The following is a 20959-nucleotide window of genomic DNA, read 5'->3' on the forward strand; positions in this document are numbered from 1 at the left end:
CTCTCACAGCTGGAATTACTCACCTGGCTCACAGGGGCTCACGGCAAAGCTGTCGCTGGTAAAAGGTTTCTCCCATTAAGACACAGCAGCAGGACAATGAATGTGGAGGAAGGGAGGGCCGCCGAAGGTGGCCCGGGGCTCGGTCTGAGAGGAGGGGGATATTTGACTGAATTTCCTGCTGGGGATAACCAGGCATCGCCTGTGGCAGGAGCGGTTTGATCGCCCCTGGCATTTCAGAGCTGACGCGGAGGCGTGGTCCGTTTGTACATGGAAACACAGAGCCACTTCATCACACATTAAAATAGTTTATTTTGGTTGCGAATCTGTAATCGTCTTAAAACAACATGACATCAGTGCCTGTTCACAAATACAAAAAAAAAAAAAAAAACCAAAAATAAAAAAAGACAAGTTTGCCAAATAAGTTAATTTCCCCCCCCTCCCAGTATCAAAAGTGCAAAATATGTACCTAGTTTTCAGTCCTACTTCTCGGGCTGCGTTAGTGTACTAGTTCCTGGCAGGCTTTCGGTGAATGGCAGAGCGCAGGCAGGCAGCCGCGGACGGCTGCTGCCCACCACGCTCGGTACAGGGAGGAGTTTTGGTACAACCTTTAGACTAGGGGTCTCTATCCCTTCGCTTCAGCTTCTGAGCGGTGTGCGATTGCTCGGCTTTCGCTAGAATAGTGCATTAGGACTGCATTTTCTCAATCTTTGGGTCACCGACCGCCATGTGCATAACGGAATCGCAAGTGCATTTCGCTGATGAGACGTTACGATATGGGTCAAGCGCCGCTGGAGGCAGCAGGTTGGAAAATTATCAGGGGGCAATGGCTTGCACCTGCTGGGAGAGGGCGGACAGACCTCAGGCGTAAGCAGCCTCTGACCACGCTCGTCTACAAGAAAGCAAGCACCCGTGCTCCTCGATGGTCACTAACGCTACCTCAGCGAGGGGTTTAGAACAGTCTGGCGTTGGCTTCAGCCCACAAAAGAAGTTTTTCCATAAAACATCGACACAAGCTGAGTTAGTCTGACCTGGTTAAAAGCCGTGAAGAGCAGAGTTACAGCTAAACAGGAGCCGTGCTCCCATCCTGCCACAGCCGGCGAGGGTGGACTGCTGCAAGCACTCCTTAAACAAAATGCTGTCTAAAAGGGGAGGTTACCTGTGCTAAAAAGAAAATTAAAAAAAAAAAAGGCAGGTGTGCAGCACACGAACTGTATTTTGAAGGCCATAAGGCCTTATCTTCTTACTTGGGGTGGGGCTGAATTCCCTTGCTGTAGCCCAACTAGGCACTTTTTTTAACGTGTCCAGGGTTCTCTCCTGGCTTCTGACGAGCTGAATAGACAGCAGAGACCTAGAGAGTGTTCTTTTTTGCTTTTGCAAACATTTAAAGAGTTACGCGGAGCCTTCCACCGGGCTACGACCTTACTCTAGCCACGTTCTGCACGGTAGGCTGTGGGAAAAACACAAGAGTGCTACGGCGATCGCTCCAGCCAAATGAAAATGAAACCTAGCAGCATCAGGCCAGCGTTTCGTTCCCCCTCCCGTTCTATTTCAGCAGTACGTGTGCGCCTCGGAGCTTTGGGCAGGGAGAAGACCTCACCTTCCTTCTTTCCCTCAGCTCTAGTGCCTCACTCGTGCAGCAGCCCAAGCTCAGAGTCTGCTGAGCTAAAATTAAGTAACCTCACATGGGGTCAGTTGGTAGCATCGTAGCCTTTATTTGGAAGTACGTCATACACGGCCTTTGAGATACCTGTGGTGGCTGAAGCACGCCAATCTGCTCCCAGGGCGGGAAGAATGCAGCAAGCCAAGAGTTTGTGAGCAACTAGGTCACGTAGGCAGCCAAATGACTTGAGCATTCCTGCATTTTGTACGGGATCAGCAGCTAGCTCAGAGATTGGTGTAGTTGTTATTCCTGCTGGCTGCTCTGCTAAGATGGTAACTAAGGCGGCAAGGGCCGAGCGAGCTTTTAATTAACGCCGTGTTCTCGACCGAGTGCTCTACCGTTGGGTTCAGAGCCCTATGGCAAAAGCCGCCCCACTCAGACCCCGTGCTTTGGCAGAGCTGTGGCCTAACGGTGACTCGGTACCGCGGGGGCGTGGGTCCTGCGCCGAGCGGCAGGAGGAGGCGCAGCGAGTACCAGCCCGGGCGACGGCGTCTGCCGCGGAGCGGTGAAAAGGAAGCGCAAGCCCCACAGGATTTCAGTCCTGGCTGCGAAGAGAAACCCTGCTGCTTTGCTTTATCGCTTGAGGAGCGGAAAGCGGCCGCGAGTTTGCCGCTCGCCTTCCCTCCGCCTTACAAAGGGCCACCCATTCCCCCTGCGGTGTTGAAAGCAGCTGTTGGAGCACTGCTAGAGCAAAGCACAAACCAAACCCTGCGCTTTACGACTGTTCTAGCTTCACACAGACCTACGAGTTCAAAAAGACAAAGAAACCCCAACGCAAACAAACAAAAACCCCAGGCAGCAGCCTGCGTGCTGAGAAACAAAGGTTTGTGGCAAGAAGGAAACAGGTGAGAGGCTGAAACCAAGCATCTTCAACCCACGCCTAAACCAAAAGGAGTTTGACACGTAAGCGACGGTCTGATGCTACAGCACTTCTGGGGCAACGTTTCAAGAATACAATCATCGAAGATTTAGGTTCCTTGATACAAAGAAAGGTTGGTTTGTACTACAGATGTAAGGGTGTTCGAAAGGAGCCCGGACCAACTCCCTAGCAGCTAGGTAGAGTTTCTTTTACACATCTACTGGCTCATAGCAGCTCACGCCTACAATCTGAGGACACAGTTAAAAGTTATGGCTCTAGGATACATCGTCTAAAATCGACAGAAGCAGAAAGGCATCTGAGAAATCAATGTGACATTTAAATGGCTCAACACCTTACAGTATTTACGGCCGTGCAAAACCCCTTCCCTCCCCGGTTACGGTTTAGCTGGTGAAGCTGCACGTGGAACTAGGACACGAGGAGCATGAAACATGCAGATCGCCTACTAGCCCGCACCACAGGCGAGTCCCAGCTACGGGTTTGCTACGAGGGAGACGCTCCCGACCGTCCTCTAGATCACTTACCACGGGGAAAGCCGATAAAGTACGACTGCCTGGCGGGAGGAGGCCTTTCGGAAGGGCAGGGCCTGGGAGGGTCTGCAGGGTCTTGCCAGTGTTACACCATGCACCATGGGCTAAGCACACGGGGAAGGGGAGAGAGAACCACGACCCGACCTGCGCCACCGGCCGCCTTCGGTCCGGACCGAGTCGCTGCGGTGGCGAAGTCACGGGTTTTTCTTCAACCGAGGTAAAATGAGAGATGGAACAGGGGCGACTCGGGAAGAAGATGCGGCAGGACAAGAAGGGAGAAACAGACTTCTTGGCTCTTCGGTAGTACGGCATCCGAACGCACGAAGGAGTCGGTGGAGGGAATTTCGGCGCGCTTGGCTGCGCTCCCGGGCTCCAGACACGGGGAGGTATTTTCTAGTCGCCGGCCCTAGGAGAGTTCATCTAAAACCTAAGGTCCATTCGTCACGCTTGTTCGTGGAATCCTGGAAAGAGCTGTCCCTTGTCATCTTCATAAAAAGTTTGTCCGTTAGAATCTCTGTAAAAGCCCTCAGTCTAGCGCGGGCCACGAGGGGATATAGAACCTCTGTAAGGAACCCTCTAGGAGGCGTTCCATCCAAAAGGACAATTTGTGTAATTTGTTTTTGATGGATCTAGATCCCGGGCTGCAGGAGGGTTTCCCTCTGGCTTCCGTGGGTAGCGAGGAATCGTAATCCTCGCACGATCCCAGGGTTCCCCCCTCATCCCCCGATCTGTGAGGCTTAAAGAGGCAGAAGTATTTCTTGTGGCCGTTCAGAGCCAGGACGTAGCCCGTGTAGTCACGCTCGAGGAAATGCTTGTCGTACTGGTTCGGGATGGGGGCCGCATCCTGCGCGAACTCTAACAGGTACTCCAGCCATTCTCGGTGCTTGTCCAGGCTGAGGAAGGAGAAGTGGAGAGAGCTGCTCCTGGGGGAAGAGCAGAGGAGAAGCAGGATTAGCATGTCTCCCGAGTCCGGGCGGATTCCTACCAGACAGGTAAGCCTTTGTAAACAAGGGCAGGCGCAGAGCCGTGTCGCCACAGCTCCTCCTTTACCCCAGTCCAGCACTGGTGACAATGACCTAGCGTGCAGTGCTGCCGTGCTCTCCATTTGCTGAAATGTGGGTACAGCCAAAGCGGCAGCAGTGCCAGACCTGTCTGGCCACCTTCACCGGGTACAGGCAGGAAAGGCCGCTTGGTTTTGGGCGGCCCGTCGCCGCTGCTGAGCGCGGAGGCCGCTTCGCTCGCCAGAAGCATTCCCTCCTGGCAGTCGAGCCAACGCCGCTCCTAACTTGTCGTCAGAGCGGCATTACACAAGTTGTTAAAAGAGAAAGAAACCCGGTAGAGGGCCCCAGCCTACCCTGTGAACGTGTAGACTTCCAGGGCAAACTTCTGGAGGAGGATGGTTTTGGTGGAGTTGGACAGGATCAAGACCACGTTCATGTGACCCGGCCTCAGGCGTACCAAGTTGCTGTTATAGTTGATGTCCGTTAGCTCAGTCACCTCGACGAAGCCCTTTTTGGGAATCCTGCTGCAACGAAACAGTGACCGAGTGAAAGGGAAACGAGGCACTGGGAGTGACTGAGGACAGACAAACCGTGAACTTGTTCCCTGCCTCCTTATGCTGTGCCCTGTAGCTAAAGCCAGTTTAATTGGTGTGACGGCCAGACTCGGATCTTTTTCAACAAGTCAGTCAGACCTTTACCTTTCCCCCGAGGACGTTGTCTGGGGAAAACTTGGTGGGAATCGCTTAATAATCAAGTTTGTGGACCCCCATCCTTGCTGGCCCGGGTCCTGGCTACCCACCACGCCTGCTCGCCTCGCTGCGCCTGCGGATGGCCGCACCACATCCGGGCAACTCTGGCCCTTCTCTGCCGTCCACCTAACGCGCTCTGCGCGTGCCCTGCGCAGCGCTCCCCGAGCAACGCGTCAGCAGAAAACATGTCTGGAGAAAGAGAGAGGGAACCTGTTACTCTCTTTGCCGAAGCTCGCATCGTTCTTCTCGGTCTTTGCGGCGGTTTCTTCTTTCTCAGAGGGAGGAGAGTCCCTTGTATCACTCGAATCACTGCAAAGGAAGATTATCCTGTGTGTGTTTAAGGCACCAGATTGGACGGAGGTGCTACCGGCTGGACCGTAAGATCCCCTAGGGCGTTTTGGCGTGCACTCACCTGAAAGCCTGAACGATAACGGTGCCAAAGAGAATGAAGAGCGCAGAGAAGAGCAAGGACAGCAGCGGCATCATCTCTCGCCTGAGGGGAAGATTTGCAAACAGCAGTCAGGTCCGGGAGGAGCTGCGCAGTTTCTGCTCGAATTTTAGTTCCCGTCTGCCTCGAGCAATACCGTGCAGTTTCCCCAGTAACTCGGCTCATTTCCTGGGGTCTTAAAGACGACCGAGATTTTGAGCAGTGTCCGGCTCCCGCCCAAAAGGAGGAGGACAAAAATGGATCCATTTTAAAAGCAGGTGACAGGGACGTGGTGAAAAATGGCAATGGACGTGTGTTTTCAGGAGCGTACCATCCACGCTCAGCCTCAAGGCGAAAGCGCCCAGTACTCGAGGCAGAAGCTAACGTCACTGTGGTGTCAGCGCTCTTCACCTAAATCTCCAGAGAGCACAGGCACCTCTGTGTTTTGATATGTTCTCCATTCCTGTTAATAAGAACCTGGTGCTACTACGCATCTGAACAAGATAATAGCAATCCTGCTCCCTATCGAGACTCATTAACACCCAATCCATACCAGTTACTGTGAAACAAACTGTCCCAGCAGTCCCAGAGATAATCCAGCATGGAGTAGAGCCATCGGATAAGGAACATCTATTGAAAAAGAAAAAAGAAAAAAGCAAATGACAAAAGCGCTAATCAGGACCCTGATAGGACCCCCACCCCTTAAAGAGAACCCTGAGCCGAAGCAGCTTTGGAGCATGCCACGAGCTTCCTTCTGTGAGCGAGAAAACCTTTAAGAGTCTTGCCTTGGTATTTTAAAATATAACTAACGCCCGTGACGGACCACAGTGGGACCGTCCCAAAAGGTAACACGGTCATTAGGTGGCTGGAAAGGCCGTGCACTTACAGGAGCGAGTTCATCATTCAAGTCTGCCAGGACGGTCTCTGAAGAGAGAAGGCCGGGGTCTGTCCTCAGCTGGTCCAGGAGATCCAGGAGGATGAAGTTGTCCTCTTTGCTGCCTTGCCAGGCCTCCTCCAAGGTTTTATAGGCGATCTTCCCCGCGTTATTGCGTCTCTCCAAAATGACCACCTGGACGAGCCAATAACATCGCAGATGTCAGAGAGGAAGGTCCTTTTTACGGGGAAGATGTGACGCTTCAAATCGCTGCCCAGAATTAGGTGTCAGATCAAGGTATAGCATCCTACCTAAAGCAATGTGAATTAGAACGACAGATGAAAAGAAGAAGGGGGGGGGGGGGGGGAATACAAGGAAACCCTCACAGCTGATTTTCCCCGATACTTCTCCTCATCCATCAGCAAGGCGTCCGCAAATTCCGGCTGCCGATCATTATAGATGTGCACAAACTTCAGCGTGTCTTTGGTGTTGGCCACAGCAAAAGTCAAAAATGTCTCATAAGCCTCAGCAAACTTATCGCCTTCTCCGGTAATTAAGACCACGCAGTGCCTAGGCAACACAACGAGATGGAGGATTAAGAGCCATTCTGGACGTGAGAGGAAACAACCATCCCCTTTCCACTAGCCACAACGATCCTGAATGGCCAGAGACCTATCCAACAATGCGGAGACCCAGCACGATCCAATGCAGTCATTTCCCTTCTCCCTCAGAATCACACAAAAAGTGGCTTTAGGAGCAGCCCCCGAGCCTCGGGGAACAAAACAGGGGGACAGGTCACCCGCAGAGCCTTACTTTCGCTGACGGTGAGACTTCTTCACGGGACACAGCTCCTGGAACAATCGCTGGTTGGTGAGTCTGGCCGCCATGAGGAACTTATTCTGGGACAGGAAGTCGTCAATGAGCTGCTTCTTCATATCTCGTGCCTGGCGAGGACAAAGAAAGCGGAGGTCAGTACTGGGCGGCACAAGGAGAGTAAAGCTGTCGCAACGTTCTTGTCCGAAGCCTGGGGAAGGCTGCCAGCCAGCTCGGTCCTCGCTGGAATCGCCCAAGGCGTTTTGAGGCCCTGAGACTGGGACGCTACCTGCAGCCACCCTCCTCAAAAGGTCAGACACCATCGCTGAAGCCTACCGAGCTCCCTCCCTCCTAACAGTCGCGCTCTGCCTCTGCCGAAGCTCCCGTTTCCGCTGAGAACAAACGCTCTTTACTCTGAAACGCACCACCGACCGACCCCTCATCGCAAGCTCAGGCAGCAAACCTCAGCATCCGTTTCACATAAGCTCTCGGAGAGGGCTCTGAGCAATACCTGCACGACATCAGCGGGCCTGTCGATGTGCTCCTTGAAGATCATCATGGTGGGAGTGTAGACGTTGATGTTGTACTGACGGGACAACTCTTCGGTGCCTCGGAGTCCGACGTACACATAACCAAAGGACAAGTAATCTCGGTAGGCGAAGGCAGTCAGCTGGTCGGGAAGAAAGCACCAGCGCGTGTTTACATTAGAGAGCAAACGACGTTTTCTCCCCCGAGTGCCTGCGGTGACTTTGCTTCGAGAACACCTCCCGCTGTTTAAATGTCATCGGGCGGGCGCCGCGAGAGGAAAAAGCCCTTCCTCTCCTTTGCCAAGCTGCGGTTTGCATTCGTTTAGTCATCGTACAGGGAGCCTCAGTGGATCTGCAGCTTTATTTTACAACCTGACATCCGGCACGGTAGCAGGGGTTTCTTAGGAAACAGGCTTTCCACTAACCCAAAGTAGATGTGCCGCAAAAGTCTCTCTCGTTGCCGATAAAGGTTAATACACGCCTCTGTTGCCGCTCCCTCCAAAACCCACCCGCGCCTTCATGTTCGCTAAGGGTACATGCGTAGCAGGACAGAGAAACCGTCTCCTAATGAGGTCGGTCATCTGGCCATGCCATTTTCAACCGATACAAATCACCTTGCTCTCTGGGAACCGGGCAATAGTATTGAGCGGTGTCAATCCACCTCTGCTCACGGCAGTATTGCTTTTTCTTTTGGAACAGCTGGATTTATTCGCACGTCAACAACGCAGCAATAGAAATCCTATTACCTTGTATAATAACGGCACAACTGGCATGTGATCAAATAGAAGGACGTGGGGCTTGTTTTCTTTCTTCCAGTTGGAGAGGAAGCGGATGTAGTTTTTATCTGTAATCTTTAAAGAGAATCAGCACATTAGTTTAGCCGCGGCGCTGTTAGACGTGTGCAATGCTGCACGATCAGGTGGCTGAATGAGAGCCGAGTCTGGAAAAGCTGTCCAGGTGTTAGAGGAAGCAGACCGTGGGTTTGTCTTTCCAACAGCTATGCCCGATCTGTGCTTTTTTGATGCAGGAAATTAACTGCAACCATCGGTTTCGTCCCCCACCACCCCTCTTAGTTATTGCATCCCCTCTCAAGGCTGTTTCCAGTCAATGCTGATGCCACTTTCAGTCTCACAACTGTTCATTGGGGTCGTACGCTTCATACATAGTGGGAAGCCAAGGGTTAACAGGCACCCATGAGCTCCATTCAAACCTGCCCTGTTCCAGCTGCGGTACCTCTTTGACCCAGAGGAAGGAGATAAAAGGGAGATCACGGCGGCTCGTTTTACGGCTAGCTTGGTTTTTGAGGAACGCCTCGCTGCGGGAGGGGAAATGGCTGCTTTAGGTGTGGAAAGGGACAGCAGAACCTGCTTTTGGGGCGAGAACTCAAATACCCAGAGGACAGCCGGCCGAGAGTCCGTTGGGAAGGGCAGCCCTCGCTGAAGACCCCGTGGGAAAATGAGGCGAGGTGGACGAGGCTCCAGGCAGAGGACAGGCAGGTGACAGCGCTGTGGGGGCTGACCCGGCCACATTGCACTGAAAGGGGAGGCAAGTGCTTTAGGACACTGCCAAAAATAACTGAGGAAGGCCAAAATGCAGGAATGTTTTTATCTAGGAGGAGGTTTTACCTAAAACTTTGAAAGGGCTTGTGCTGCCGGCTCCAGTTTCAAAGGTCTGAATCAAAACCGGACAAAACAAGCAACGGGTCTCTGCGTGGGTGAGTTTTAGCAGACAATGCCTACAAGTTAGGGAGCGGTCCTCAATTTGCTGGCTGAAACCCCGAGAAAGGAGAAGGGAAGTGAAATCCAGCAGGTAGGTCGGGCCCGATCACAGATTCCTAACCCAGGGGTAGCTTTTGTACAGCTCTGGTGTATCTGGTGTATGCAGCCGTGGGGTATCACAACCGGGAGAGCAGCAGGCGCACAAAGTCACTGGTGTAACCGCGTAGTAGCGGTTACAAGGAGAAGCGGTACGGAGCCACGTCGCGCCATTGCTTCCGACAGCTCCGGGGTTTGGAGCTGTAATTACAGCTCTCAAGACGCCTCGCTTCACCAGTCTCAGTCGGATCTTCTCGCGTTTGTGACGCAGACCAGCTCGGGGGCCGAGTTAAACAGATTAGCCACCGAAACAGCTGCAGAGAGATGAACAGGCAGACACACACAAGAAGACACACACTCCTACTACAACGTACCTTTTCTACGAGATTCCCTGGCAGAAGGTTCTCCACAAATTGCCGCAGGTTTTCTCGAATGACAGCGTTGTGGAAGAAGGTTATTTTCCCGTTAATGAGCCCTAGGAGGGACGGCGTGCTGTGCGCACCTAGGTGATGGGCGAGGCGCCTTTCGTACCCAGCGTGGACGACTCCGATTCCCACTCCTGAAAAAGGAGAGTGGGTTCACGTGAAAGAGCGCCGGCAACCCAAAACGCCTTGTAGAACATTGAGGCGGAAGACCCGTTCCCTTGCCCAGCACCCTGCTCGGGAGTTATTCGTGGGACTGTCCCTCCTACCTCTGTACTTTCCTCCTCTTGCAATCCTCGAAGATTGTATTTAAAACTCATAGCTCTATCTGGGGGGGGTAGGGGAGGGAGAGAGAACACGCTGTCCTCTCTCCTTCTGTCCAATGGTAGTTCATGTGCTACATTAAAACCTCAAGGAGAAAAATCTTAGTAGGAGGGAACTACACTGCCTTTGTCTCCTGCTGTCTGCTGAGCTTGTGCTTTTCCAGAAGTGCGTGCAGACCACATCTGTGGGCAAAACAAGGAAGCTGGGGCTGGAGGGGCGAGTAAAAAATACTTCCTTGGCATCCAAACATCTTCAATGAGCCTCAAAACATCACTGTATGGTAGCAGCCCTAAAGCCGAGGCCGTATTCTGCCAGGATCTTTGCTTATCAAAGCCATCCAAGTGCAGGACGGAGAGCGACACAGCGCTTACGCTGATGGCCCAAACGCGTGGTGGTGCGCTTGGCCACGCCATCATTTATTATCATCGGCGTTGGACTAAGCCGCTAGCCGTACGGTCAGGAGAAAAGGCATCTCACCCTTGTGAGCTATGGGACTAGTTTTTTCCTCGTTTCTAACATGTAGCCTCATCGATGACGATGTTAGTAATGCTCAGGAAAGCATTAGGATAAATGCCCAAGGTAAGCTACAGGTGAAACTCATCCCTGCAAAGCTGAAGGCAATCGCCACGGCCGTGCCGGGCAAGGGACGCGCGCCCAGCCTGAACGGCCTTGTCCTTACCCAGTGCCTCCAATTCCTGAGCGACTTCCTTCCACACGGGCTCGATGTGGATGCAGCTGAAACACCAGTCCGAGGTTATTTTGATGAGGTAAGGCTTCTTGAAACTATCTGGCACGATTTCATTGATGTAGTGGGAAAAATGGAGCAAATACTTCTCGTCGGAGTTGTCGCGCCTCTCCGAATGAAAGGGGAAATGGAAGAAGGACTCGTCAAAATAGAAGCCTTCATGGAAGTGGTGGAACTGGCGATGCTGGTGGCTTTCCCCGGCATCTCCGTAGCGATCAAAGTTTGCCCTCTTCTCCTCATTGGAGAGAATCTGGGAAGCAGATGATAGAAGAATGGTCGCCTGAAACCGTGAGGGGGAACTGCCCTGACAATAATCCTGTAGTAAATAAGTGCAGCTGCCTAAGGACGGGCTACGAGGGAACGCGCAGCCTTTGCCGCATGGCAGAGGGATAAATATTCTGGAAAAGGAAACTATCGCATCGCCTCCAGGCTTGCTGTGGTAAAGAAGGCTAAAAAAAGGCAAAAGCCAAAGAATAGGAGCCCGTAAATCGAGACTGCTGCACCCGTTTCTGACACCAATCACTCCTTGAGCCTGGACGTCACGCCGTCTAAGCATTAACGCTCTTTTCTGGAGCGGCTTTTGCCGGTGTCTGCTTGAACATGGAGGGTTTTCTTAGCGCATCGAAAGCGCCAGAAGTTTTAGCGAGTGGCCCGAAGCCTCACGGAGAGACTGTGTTTTTTGGCTGGGAGATGAGGATTTGCTTTATTTCCATGGGCTCAGCTCGCTTGTCGTGGAAGTATCGGGTCAGCCACCGGAAACTGGGGCAGCCGATTTCAAGAGCCGTGCGGGAGTGATGTGCAAATACCTACTTGTGCAAAGAATAATTTGAAGCGACTCAAGCCCTGTGGTGATGAACATTGCTTACATCACCCCCAAAATGCTTATATGGATGCGTGACATGGATGAGACGGCCCCCAGCCGTGCGGGGCTCGGCAAATACCCGCTCCTCCCTCATCTGAGGCTTTTTAGTGAGAACAGGGCAGACCCAGAGCAAAGTACTGGCAACAGACGCCACGCTGGTGTCATCCAGCGGCTCTCTGTTGAGAAAGCCAAGGAAACGTTTCTGGTCCACAGCGTCCGCCTCCACAGGGTCAAGCACCCCTCCATGTAGACGGATGCGGAAAAAGCCCAAAGCTACAGGGGGAAAAATAAGGTCGTGTAACTTTTAACGACAGCGGGAGTTTAGCGAGAAGAGTGTGTTACCTCGTAGGCCTTGCTAATCTGGATGAATTTGTCTTCTGCTCCCGGGTCCTTGTTTTTGTCAGGGTGCCTACAGGGCAGAACCGGAGGAAAAGGGGGTCAGCAGTTCCCCAGGTGGGGCACAGCGAGCCGTCGGCCTCCCGTCAGAGGCCAGCGGGATGTGGACAGTTAGGGCAGGCAGCAGCATCCCCGAGACCGAGATCAGATTTTTTATACCCAGCCCGTGCTCTCCCTGCCCAAACCCCATCCCAAAATGCAGCACCGGGACGTGCGCCGTGCACCTGCAGACCTGTCCCTCCATCCAATCCGTCGCTGACGGCCCGAGCCCAGGCCCAGGGAGCGTGTATCCTTCCTACCCGCTACGGGGACGCATCCCTCAGCTGCTGCCCTACATATCTACCAGGTTCTTCTGGTAAAACATCGCCCGTCGCAGCCCTCGGGGATGTCTCAGGCAAAACTAGGCAGGCTCTCAAAGCGCCGGGTGAGGTGATTTTTCTGAGGCTACGCCTTGAGCCTGCCTCTCTCACGCACACCACCGAAGCGAGGAGCACGACACTCGCAGATCCAACGCGCTTCCCTTTGGCACGGGGGTCGAGTTGCCCTTGGGCATCCATGTATCAAACCGAGACCTGGATGCTGGCGTATTAAAGGTTCTCAGTTGAGTCGGGGAGAACGTTCCTCCCCGTAGCCAGGCTCTGGGAGGGTTGTACAGCACGGATTGCTACTGGGAAGGTGTCTGCTTGGTTTCAGCATGGCGCTCGGCCTGCGAGGAAGACCCGGCGCTCGTCTCTGACCGCCTGCTGAGCCTCGTCTGGCCCGGACAGCCAGGTGAGGTGGCTAATGCCACCACCCGGCAGCGTCACCCGCTCCTCAAAGCACAGCGGCCTACCTCTGTCAGCCGAGGGGACGCGGAACGACACCGTGTGTCTGTCCCCGGGTCCGTGTGCCCGTCCCGCCCCGGTGCTGGGGGGCGGGTTCAGAGCCCGGGGGAAGGCCGGGGCGGAGGGGAGGCACGTACCATTCCCGGGCGAGCCGCTTGTAGGCCTTCTTGATGTCGGCCTGGCTGGAGCTCCGGCCGACCCCCAGGACGCGGTACGGGTCGAAATCCCCCGCCGCGGCCTGCGCTCCCAGGGCCGCCAGCAGCAGGGCGGCGGCCCAGGCCAGGCCCGCCCGCCCCAGCTCCATGGCTCCGGCGGGCAGAGGGCCGGCGGAGGCCCCGCGGGCTCGGCGGGGGCGGGACGGACACCGGTGCTGCGGGGACCGGCGAGGGCCGCGGACGGGCCGCCCTCACCCACCCTGCGCGGCCGCTTCCGGCGCGCCCGCCGCGCCGTCACCATAGAGACGGTGCCGCTTCCGGTCACCGAGGCGGGCGGCTAGAGCGGCGGCGGCGCCATGGAGGAGGCGCAGCGGCGGGCCCTGCGGCGCGGGCGGGCGCGGCTGGTGGCGGCGCTGCGGGTGGCGCCGCTCTGGGACCCGCTGGAGGACCGCGGCCTCTTCACCCGGCCCATGGTCGAGGAGCTGCAGGTGGGCTGGGGGCGGCCTCCCTGTCCCCCTCAGGTCTGGGGACGGGCCCGGGGGGCGGCCCCGTGTCCCCTCAGCCCCGGTGACGAGCCCGAGAGAGGGCCCCGTGTCCCCTCAGCCCCGGCGACAGGTCCGAGGGAGGCCCCCGTGTCCCCTCACCCCGGTGTCAGGCCCAAGGGAGGCCCCCCTGCCCCCTCATTCTGGTGACAGGCTTGGAGGGTCGCCCTTGTCCCTTCCCGCCCCAAGCCCTGCGGGTAAGAAGTGTAAGAACCCCCCCAAATCTCATTGTCCCTTCTTGTCCCCTGCCCCAGCTGGTGCCAGGCATGGGGGTTTCTCCCTGGGCCCCCATCCCAAGGACAGGCTTAAGGGGCCCCCCTTTCCCCTCTCTGTTACTGGTGACAGGCCTGGGGGTGTCTTACCTTGTCCCACGCACCGGTGACAGGCTGGGGAATGCCTGGTTGTCCCCTCTCCCTCCAAGCCCTACGGGGGCTGCAGCTGCCTGTCTGAGCAGAGGCGGCAGGGCTTCGGGGTCGGGGCTGGGGTTCGGGTGGCTGCTGGGGGCCTCTGTGACTGTGGCTGCTGGGTCTCGGTCTCGTTCGCCCCGTGTAGATGTGCTCGATGCAGGTGCCCATGTTTCCCCTCGCTGGGTGCCGGTCAGAAGGGCTGGCTGGGCAGAGCGCCTTGGCTTGGAGCGAACACGCGTTGTTCTGGGCTTTATCCTCTGCAGAGCGCCGGCAGCCGAGGGGAGCAAGCCCGGCAGCTGGTCATCGACCTGGAGACTCGAGGGAAACAGGCTTTTCCTATCTTCCTCTCGATCCTGCGGGACACCGGGCAGGGTGACCTCGCGGATATGCTGATCGAGGAATGTGAACGCCTGCAGGCACCGCCGCAGCTGGTGGACCTGAGGCCTGTTGAGCTGGACTTACGTGGAGAAAAGCGCAATAAAAGTAAGTATGAAGGGCCTGGTTGTTTTCTGGGCAAAGAGCAGCATCCCTCTTGGTGTGGGGCATAGTCTGAGAAGTCCTGCTTCTTATCGTCCGGGAGTGTGGCTTGTAGAGGTGGCTACGTGGAGCTGGTGGGAGAATGGCACACTTTCTGGCAGCGGAAGCTTCTAAGCTCCAGCTGTGTGCCCATGGCGTTAGGAGCTTCATTCTCCGTCTTTTTGCATGTGACCTCCATGGTACCTTGGCAAAAAGCGATTTTGCCACGTCCTTGCCATCTCGCGCTCTGCTGAATCTGTGTGCAGATCCAGCTCGTGCAGTTGTAGGGAGAAACTGTAGTCTGTTGAACCCTGAAAAGGGGAAAACGGGCGCGATGTCATATCGCAGCCTCGTGGCAGGGTCACTGCGACAGGCACCTGTTGGTTCAGGTCCTTCCGGGGACCCCGGGTCGGTGACTTGTAGCATGAACTTGGAAAGGGGAGAAGGTGGGACCCGACTGTCCTGTGTCATTACAGCTGTGAACTTTCCTGAACGTTTGTCCATCCCAGTCCAAGCTGAGAGTGAAAGACCTGGAAGGCCTCCCGCTCCAGCCTGGGGTAAGCCATGTCCCAGGCTGTTCCAGAGAGACGGGGTGCCAAACGCTCGTTTCCAGCGCGTGGCGCGGTGGGAAGAGGGAAGTCGTACGCATTGCCAACACGTTGCAGGCTACAGGGAGGGATTGACCTTAATTCCGGGAGGAGGAACGGGTATAATGGCTTATTGTGGAGCGCAGAGAGCTAAATACCGTGTCTCTGTTGTGTGTTGTAGGTTCGGCCGTTGACAAGAGGAACAGCGATCTGGTTAGTATTTGGTTAGGCCCAAAGCGTTCCCCATTCAGCGAAGGCTGCCGGGAAATGGCCCTGGGACAGCTGGGTTTTGCTGCTTGCTCTCAGAGTGCTCGCTCTGAGGCTGACGCTGGTCAAACGGGGCTGATAAGCTCGGAGGAGGTCAATCATTAGCCAGCTCCTCCTTAGGATTACCGTAGCTGTAGCCCAAGCAACGTATCGTAGAGCGAAAGGTTGCACTGAAACAGTTTCCAGCAAGGCAACTGGTAATTTCCTAAGGCACTGCCTCACGTGTTGTCTGCGAAGCAGCGTTTAGACTTTGTAATCTCAGCGTTGAGAAACAGAAGCCGGGAAGACAATAAGGAACGCGTGCAGCACACTGTGGCGCGTTGGGAGACATGCAGGGAAGTGAGTATTGTGAATATGGCAGCGCGCGTGTGTGGAGGTGCCTTCTGTCAGCCTGCGGGTTCCTGATGCAGAGCGAATAGTTTGGCCGTGTATGCGCGAGGCTCATAGCTGTATGGATGCGGGTGTTTGGGTAGCCCTCATAAAATTCCTGCAGTGCTGTCATCGATGGTAAAGCTGAGTCTCTGGGAGACTTATCTACCCGGTTCTCTTGGCTCCTCGCGTGGGTTCTCGTGACGAGGTTTGATGCCAATACCTAAAAAAACTCCCGGAAACTTCAGCTGGCCGTGGGAGATGCTGCAGGTAAAGAAGCAGCCGCTTTTCCGCAAAGATGGTCCCCGATATGGCAGGTTGTTTTGCATTCTCCGGCTGCTGCTAACAATGTGCATGTGGAGAACGGATGCTCCTGCATCCCTAGGCCTGGGGAAATGGAACAGCTGTGAAACGAGTTACTTTAAGGACTCCCATTCCTCGTTGGCGTCGCGTCCCGTTGGGTTAGCTGGTGAGTGCTCCGAAGAAGAGGGTGTTTAATTGCGATATGTGCCTGCCAGGTTTACAAGCTGAAAGCGGACCCGTGCGGACACTGCCTGATCCTCAACAACGTCCACTTCAGTAGAGACTCGGATCTGTCGACTCGAGACGGCTCCAACGTGGACTGCGAGAAGCTGGAGAAGCGCTTCAAGGCCTTGCGCTTTAATGTCCTGACTCGGCAGGATCTCCAAGCTGAGGTGAGGCCGGCCGTGTCCAGCTCGCGCAAGGGACGAGAGGCGAGCCCCCGGAAGCAATGGGAGCGCATTGCGGGACGTATCCCCGCATCGGCAGCACGCCGAAAGCCCCGGCCTGCACTGCACAAAGAAATAATCAACCGCTGACATCCTGTTATTTTATTGTCAGGCTGCAATTGCAGAAGGAGAAAGGACCTCGCGTGTTTTCACCCTTCTGCCTGAAGGTTGATTCCTGGTTGTGATTTGTAGGGAAATTGGCGAGGCTGTATATCTGTGACAGCTCCGACAGCCTCCGTGTTGTGTGCAGCCGGGGGTGTGATTTGCCTGTCTGTACAGGCCTCAGCTGTTACTCGAAGCGGCGGGGGGAGCTCAGTCATCCGGAGCGGGCGCTGAAAGGAAAACAAGGTTCTCTGCTCACCCACCGGCCCCTAATCGGCAGCGGTGTGTTTCAGCAGAGACGTGCCGTGGAAGTGTGTTTTGGTTGACGTTGCTGTGTTGTAAAGAACGTGGCGAGGAGAGAAATCTCTGTAATTAAAGCAGACAATGTTAAATCAGGGCAGAACAGCAGAAATACTTGCTGTCTGCTGATGGGTTTTGCCGCTTGTCCGTGCGGTGCACGTTATTATCCCGCGGCCAAGAGATCGACCGGGTCCTTGTGAGCAGCGTGGCTGCGATAGACTGATAGGAGCAGGGCCCAGCAGTAATCTGTGGCTGAGATGTGATTTGAAAAAGTGTTACCGTGACGTTTTCTACGTAGGAAATGGTTTCAGAGCTGCAGAAGCTGGCACGGCAGGACCACAGAGCCTTGGACTGCTGCGTCGTGGTGATCCTTTCCCATGGTTGTCAGGTGGGTTCCTCGCCTCTCTCCCTTTGCTCATCAGCCAGGTTGCCCACGCGGGAAGGGGTTAATGCCCTGTGCTGCGGTCTCACGCAGGGTGGGAGGGACACAGTCTGGCGCAACGGATTGGATCGGATGGCCGTACGTTGCAAAGAGTTACACTCTCGTAGCTGGGTTAAAGAAAACGGGAGCTTCTCCAGTGTAGCCTGATCCAGCATGGCCTGTGGACAAGTGCTGTCGGTTTTGGAAGTTGGGGCGTATAATTTGGAAGTGAATGATGGGCAGAGAGCGCAGGGAGGTAGCGCTAACCCTCGTACTGTGGTTGTTTAGGCCTTCCTGTTTCTCCAGCTCTGACCAGGGAGATGCTATTAGTAGTAAAGCCTAGTTATCGCAAGGTAGAGGCCTCAAAGGATGAGGAGAGGAGAGCAATTGTTAGGAAAATGGTGTCTATTACGTGCCTGTCATCCCAGAGGATGAAGAACCCTGTCGCTGGAGGAGGCAGGATAGGAGTTGAGTAATCCGAGGAGTCGGATTGCTTGGTTTTAGCGTGCCGCAAAGGAGTCCCGGGCATCCCCTCACCCTGACGTGGTGGCATGCATTTGCACAAACGTGAGGAAGCGAGATTTGTTCTGGGAACTTTAGGTTCCAAAGCACCCGATCAGAAACAGGCTCCCTTGAAACTGGCCTCACCTTCTGTGTTACTAGCTCCTGCATTTTCCTCTTGCAGACGAGCCATATGCAATTTCCCGGAGGCATTTACGGAACGGATGGAAAACCCATTCCCATAGAAAAGGTTGTGAACTATTTCAATGGGACAAATTGCCCGAGTTTGAGAGGAAAACCCAAACTCTTCTTCATCCAGGCCTGCGGTGGAGGTGAATCTTTGTTTTAGCTCCTGAAGCGAATCAGCTGTTGGGCGTAAGCAGGCTTCAGAGATGTGGTTAGGCTTTGGCTTCTCGTTCCTTTCTTGCTCGTCACCTGTTTCTCCAGCTGTCTTCTCTTACTATTGGCCACGTATTCTTACTGCTAGCATGGGCTGAGTCTAAGGGCTCAGACACGAGCCTCTCGTAGCAGGGCGGTACCGACTCGCCGGTGCTGGAAGGGTTTTACTGCACGGTAGGGAGATGCGGGATGGAAGGAGGGGAGTCATCGCGGCGCACGGCCAGGTGGTGCATGCTGACTGGCTGCTCCGGGTCTCCAGCCCTGAGGTCGGTGGGGAAGCATGGACTGAGGGCGTTCACGTGAATCGCCCAACGGCTCTGACTCAACCGGCACAGCCAAAGAGCCGAAAAGCTTTGTTTTGTTGGAGAGCCTTTAATTTTTTCTTTCTTTTTTTTCCATCTTTTCTTAAGGAAGGATGTACGATGGTTGAGCACTTGGGTAAGGTGAATTTCAGGGATTGTCTTCTTGCCGCTTTTTGCAGAACAAAGAGATCGAGGCTTTGTAGTGGATTGCGATTCACCCGGCAATGAAGCTCCTGGAGGTTCTTTGGAGTCGGACGCCGCTCCTTTTCAGACTCCGGCAGGTAACGTGGATGAGCCGGACGCCGTAGCCAGTTTGCCCACGCCCAGCGACATCTTGGTCTCCTACTCAACTTTCCCAGGTGAGATAGCCTGTGCAAATTCTTGGCGGGATACGGGGGAAGTAACACAAAAATCGTAGCTTTGCGGCCAAAGTCAGGGACGGTTAGGGGTGACCGGCTTTGTTGGAGATGGCACCCAGGGAGCGGTGGTAACTTGGCGAGACGAGACCAGAAGACTGGCTTTAGCGGTCGCGTTCTCATTCTTTCTCTGAAGGTTTTGTCTCCTGGAGGGAGGCGTCGAGGGGCTCGTGGTACGTGGAGATGCTAGACAGCGTGCTGGAGCAATATGCCCGTTCAGAAGACCTGCTGAACATGTTACTGCGGGTAAATGTCTTTGCGTCCTGCTTTTTGTAGTCGCAATGAAGGACATAGTTGGCGCTGCGATTGGTCAGGGCGTGGAAGTCTATGCTTCAGAAAGGAATGACGATATTGAGCGTTCAGTTGACGGGTCGGCTCATTGGAGGTGCTGGGGAGAGGCCTCACGATGAAGAAAGAGTCTGGCCTCACTCTGCCAAAAATCACCTCGAGGTTCTCTAGTGAGAAGTCATCCTGAAGATACGGGCTTTAACCTTTTCCAAGGAGACGGCCAAAGAATTGCAGAGCTTGTCCCATCCTCACAAGTCCCAGCTGATGGGACTCGGGGCACCATCGTAAGCGTGCTGCCGTGCGTCCGGGCAGATCGCGCTCTTAAGGAAGACCCGCTGGGTCTCTCATGCCTGGAGATCTCCCCAGGTGCTCTCTCTCGGGGCTTTGTGTCTTCTGGAGCTCCTGTGACTTAGTAAAGTCTCAAGGAGTATCTTGCCCTCGGGAAGATGACGCTGGATGTTTGCGTTCATATATCCTGGCGAGCGAGGGGTGCAACTTGCTGGGAACGTGGAACCAGCATGGCTAATACACGCTTTCCTTTGCGTGCCCTGTTGACTAGAGAAGATTGCCAAAGTAGGGGACCAGCGCAGGTACTTGCAGACGCTTGTACTGTTCTCCGCGGGTAGGAGAAAAGTCTTTTGTGGTGGCGGCAGGGGAGAGGGGGCCTACTTTTTTATTTGTCATTTTCCCGATGTCACGGCGCTTCTTTGGCATGCGGTGGCACGGCAGCTATTGATTGCAAGGGAGTCGCGTGAGACCCTCTCTGCCGGTTGGCATTCGGTGCAAGGGAAGTGACCTTGGGGAAATGACGGGCATGTCTGGAAGAAAATGGGTGGAAAGGGAATTTGCTTTTCAGTAAACCCCCGAAGGGAAAGAGGGAGTTGTGGCTCATGCGGAGAAGCACCCGCCGGAGGCGGCAGCAGCTGGTACAGCCGGGGTTTCTGGAAAGGTTGTATTCCCTTGGGTCCCCTTTGTTTTTGCTGGCGAAAATATCTCATTTTCAGGGACCTGCCCACTCTCCTGTCCCGCAGTCCCATTCCCTGTCCTTATTACCGTGCTTCCCGCGAGAGGCTGCGCCCCGACATGTGAGTTGGAAAAGTGTCCCGCTCCTCAACCGCTCTCCTTCTGTTCTCAGGTGTCAAATGCCGTCTCTGCCAAGGGGAGGTACAAGCAGATCCCAGGCTGTTTCAACTTTCTCCGTAAAAAATTCTTCTTCATGTGCAAATGACAGGCCAGCTCCAAGGTCCTCGCCAAGCGTGAGAGTTACCTCCCTGCGGCCGGATGAAATCTGTGCCTGCCGTGACTCGGCATCGGTGCTCTCGGTGGCTTTTGTCTGTCTGTCGAGATGTCTGTCTTGAGAAATGCAATCTGTGAATGCTGCCGTTGCTGCGAGGTGGAGATAAAGTAGAGACTGGCGCTGTGCTGAGGGGAAACGTTAGGGACGGAGCAGGGGTGGTGAAGGAAAGCCCTTCGCCGGGGCACATGCCAGCCTGGAGTCTCTATGCTCGCAGAGGAGAGTGCCTCTAGCTTGCCGTGACACGGCCGCCCTCGGCCTCTGAGTATTTTTTTTTCGGTGATTGCGATGTTTGTGTCCTTCGCTGCCTGGATAACCGATGGATGGAATTAAGGTCTGGCGCTTAAGTGGAATGGAATGATTTTAGCGATCGATATTTCTCTTTTTCAATAAAACGCAATAAAAAAGGAAAGAAATCTTTTGTGTTTTATTCCATCATCTGTTCTGTCTCGTGAATGCCATTTCAGCATCTCCTGAAGGCTTCTCTGAAACAGGAAGA

The 20959-nt window shown here is 54.8% G+C and overlaps 2 protein-coding genes across 3 annotated transcripts; one reads left to right on the top strand and one right to left on the bottom strand.

Annotated features, from left to right (window-relative positions):
- Nucleotides 1-298: 298 nt before the first annotated feature.
- Nucleotides 299-13272, bottom strand: DNAJC16 (DnaJ heat shock protein family (Hsp40) member C16). 2 transcript variants are annotated; one of them, XM_072883727.1, is made up of 14 exons: nt 12983-13272; nt 11968-12034; nt 10698-11013; nt 9647-9831; nt 8205-8309; nt 7443-7601; nt 6932-7062; nt 6505-6688; nt 6131-6313; nt 5798-5874; nt 5230-5310; nt 5028-5126; nt 4422-4589; nt 299-3990 (listed from the first exon to the last, which is right to left on the bottom strand). In XM_072883727.1, the coding sequence occupies exons 1-14, from the start codon at nt 13147-13149 to the stop codon at nt 3594-3596; spliced, it is 2319 nt and encodes a 772-aa protein (XP_072739828.1). In that variant the 5' UTR covers nt 13150-13272; the 3' UTR covers nt 299-3593. The 2 variants fall into 2 exon arrangements, with proteins under 2 accessions (XP_072739828.1, XP_072739827.1); XM_072883726.1 differs by having other exon boundaries at nt 4422-4592.
- A 33-nt stretch (nt 13273-13305) lies between these two features.
- CASP9 (caspase 9) lies at nt 13306-20864 on the top strand. Its single transcript, XM_072883728.1, has 10 exons — nt 13306-13488; nt 14213-14432; nt 14942-15022; nt 15234-15265; nt 16207-16383; nt 17138-17227; nt 17946-18093; nt 18642-18821; nt 19015-19124; nt 20302-20864. The coding sequence occupies exons 1-10, from the start codon at nt 13357-13359 to the stop codon at nt 20392-20394; spliced, it is 1263 nt and encodes a 420-aa protein (XP_072739829.1). The 5' UTR covers nt 13306-13356; the 3' UTR covers nt 20395-20864.
- The last annotated feature ends 95 nt before the right edge of the window (nt 20865-20959 follow it).

This window comes from Ciconia boyciana, chromosome 19, assembly GCF_034638445.1.
Source record: "Ciconia boyciana chromosome 19, ASM3463844v1, whole genome shotgun sequence".
Classification (NCBI taxonomy): Eukaryota; Metazoa; Chordata; class Aves; order Ciconiiformes; family Ciconiidae; genus Ciconia; species Ciconia boyciana.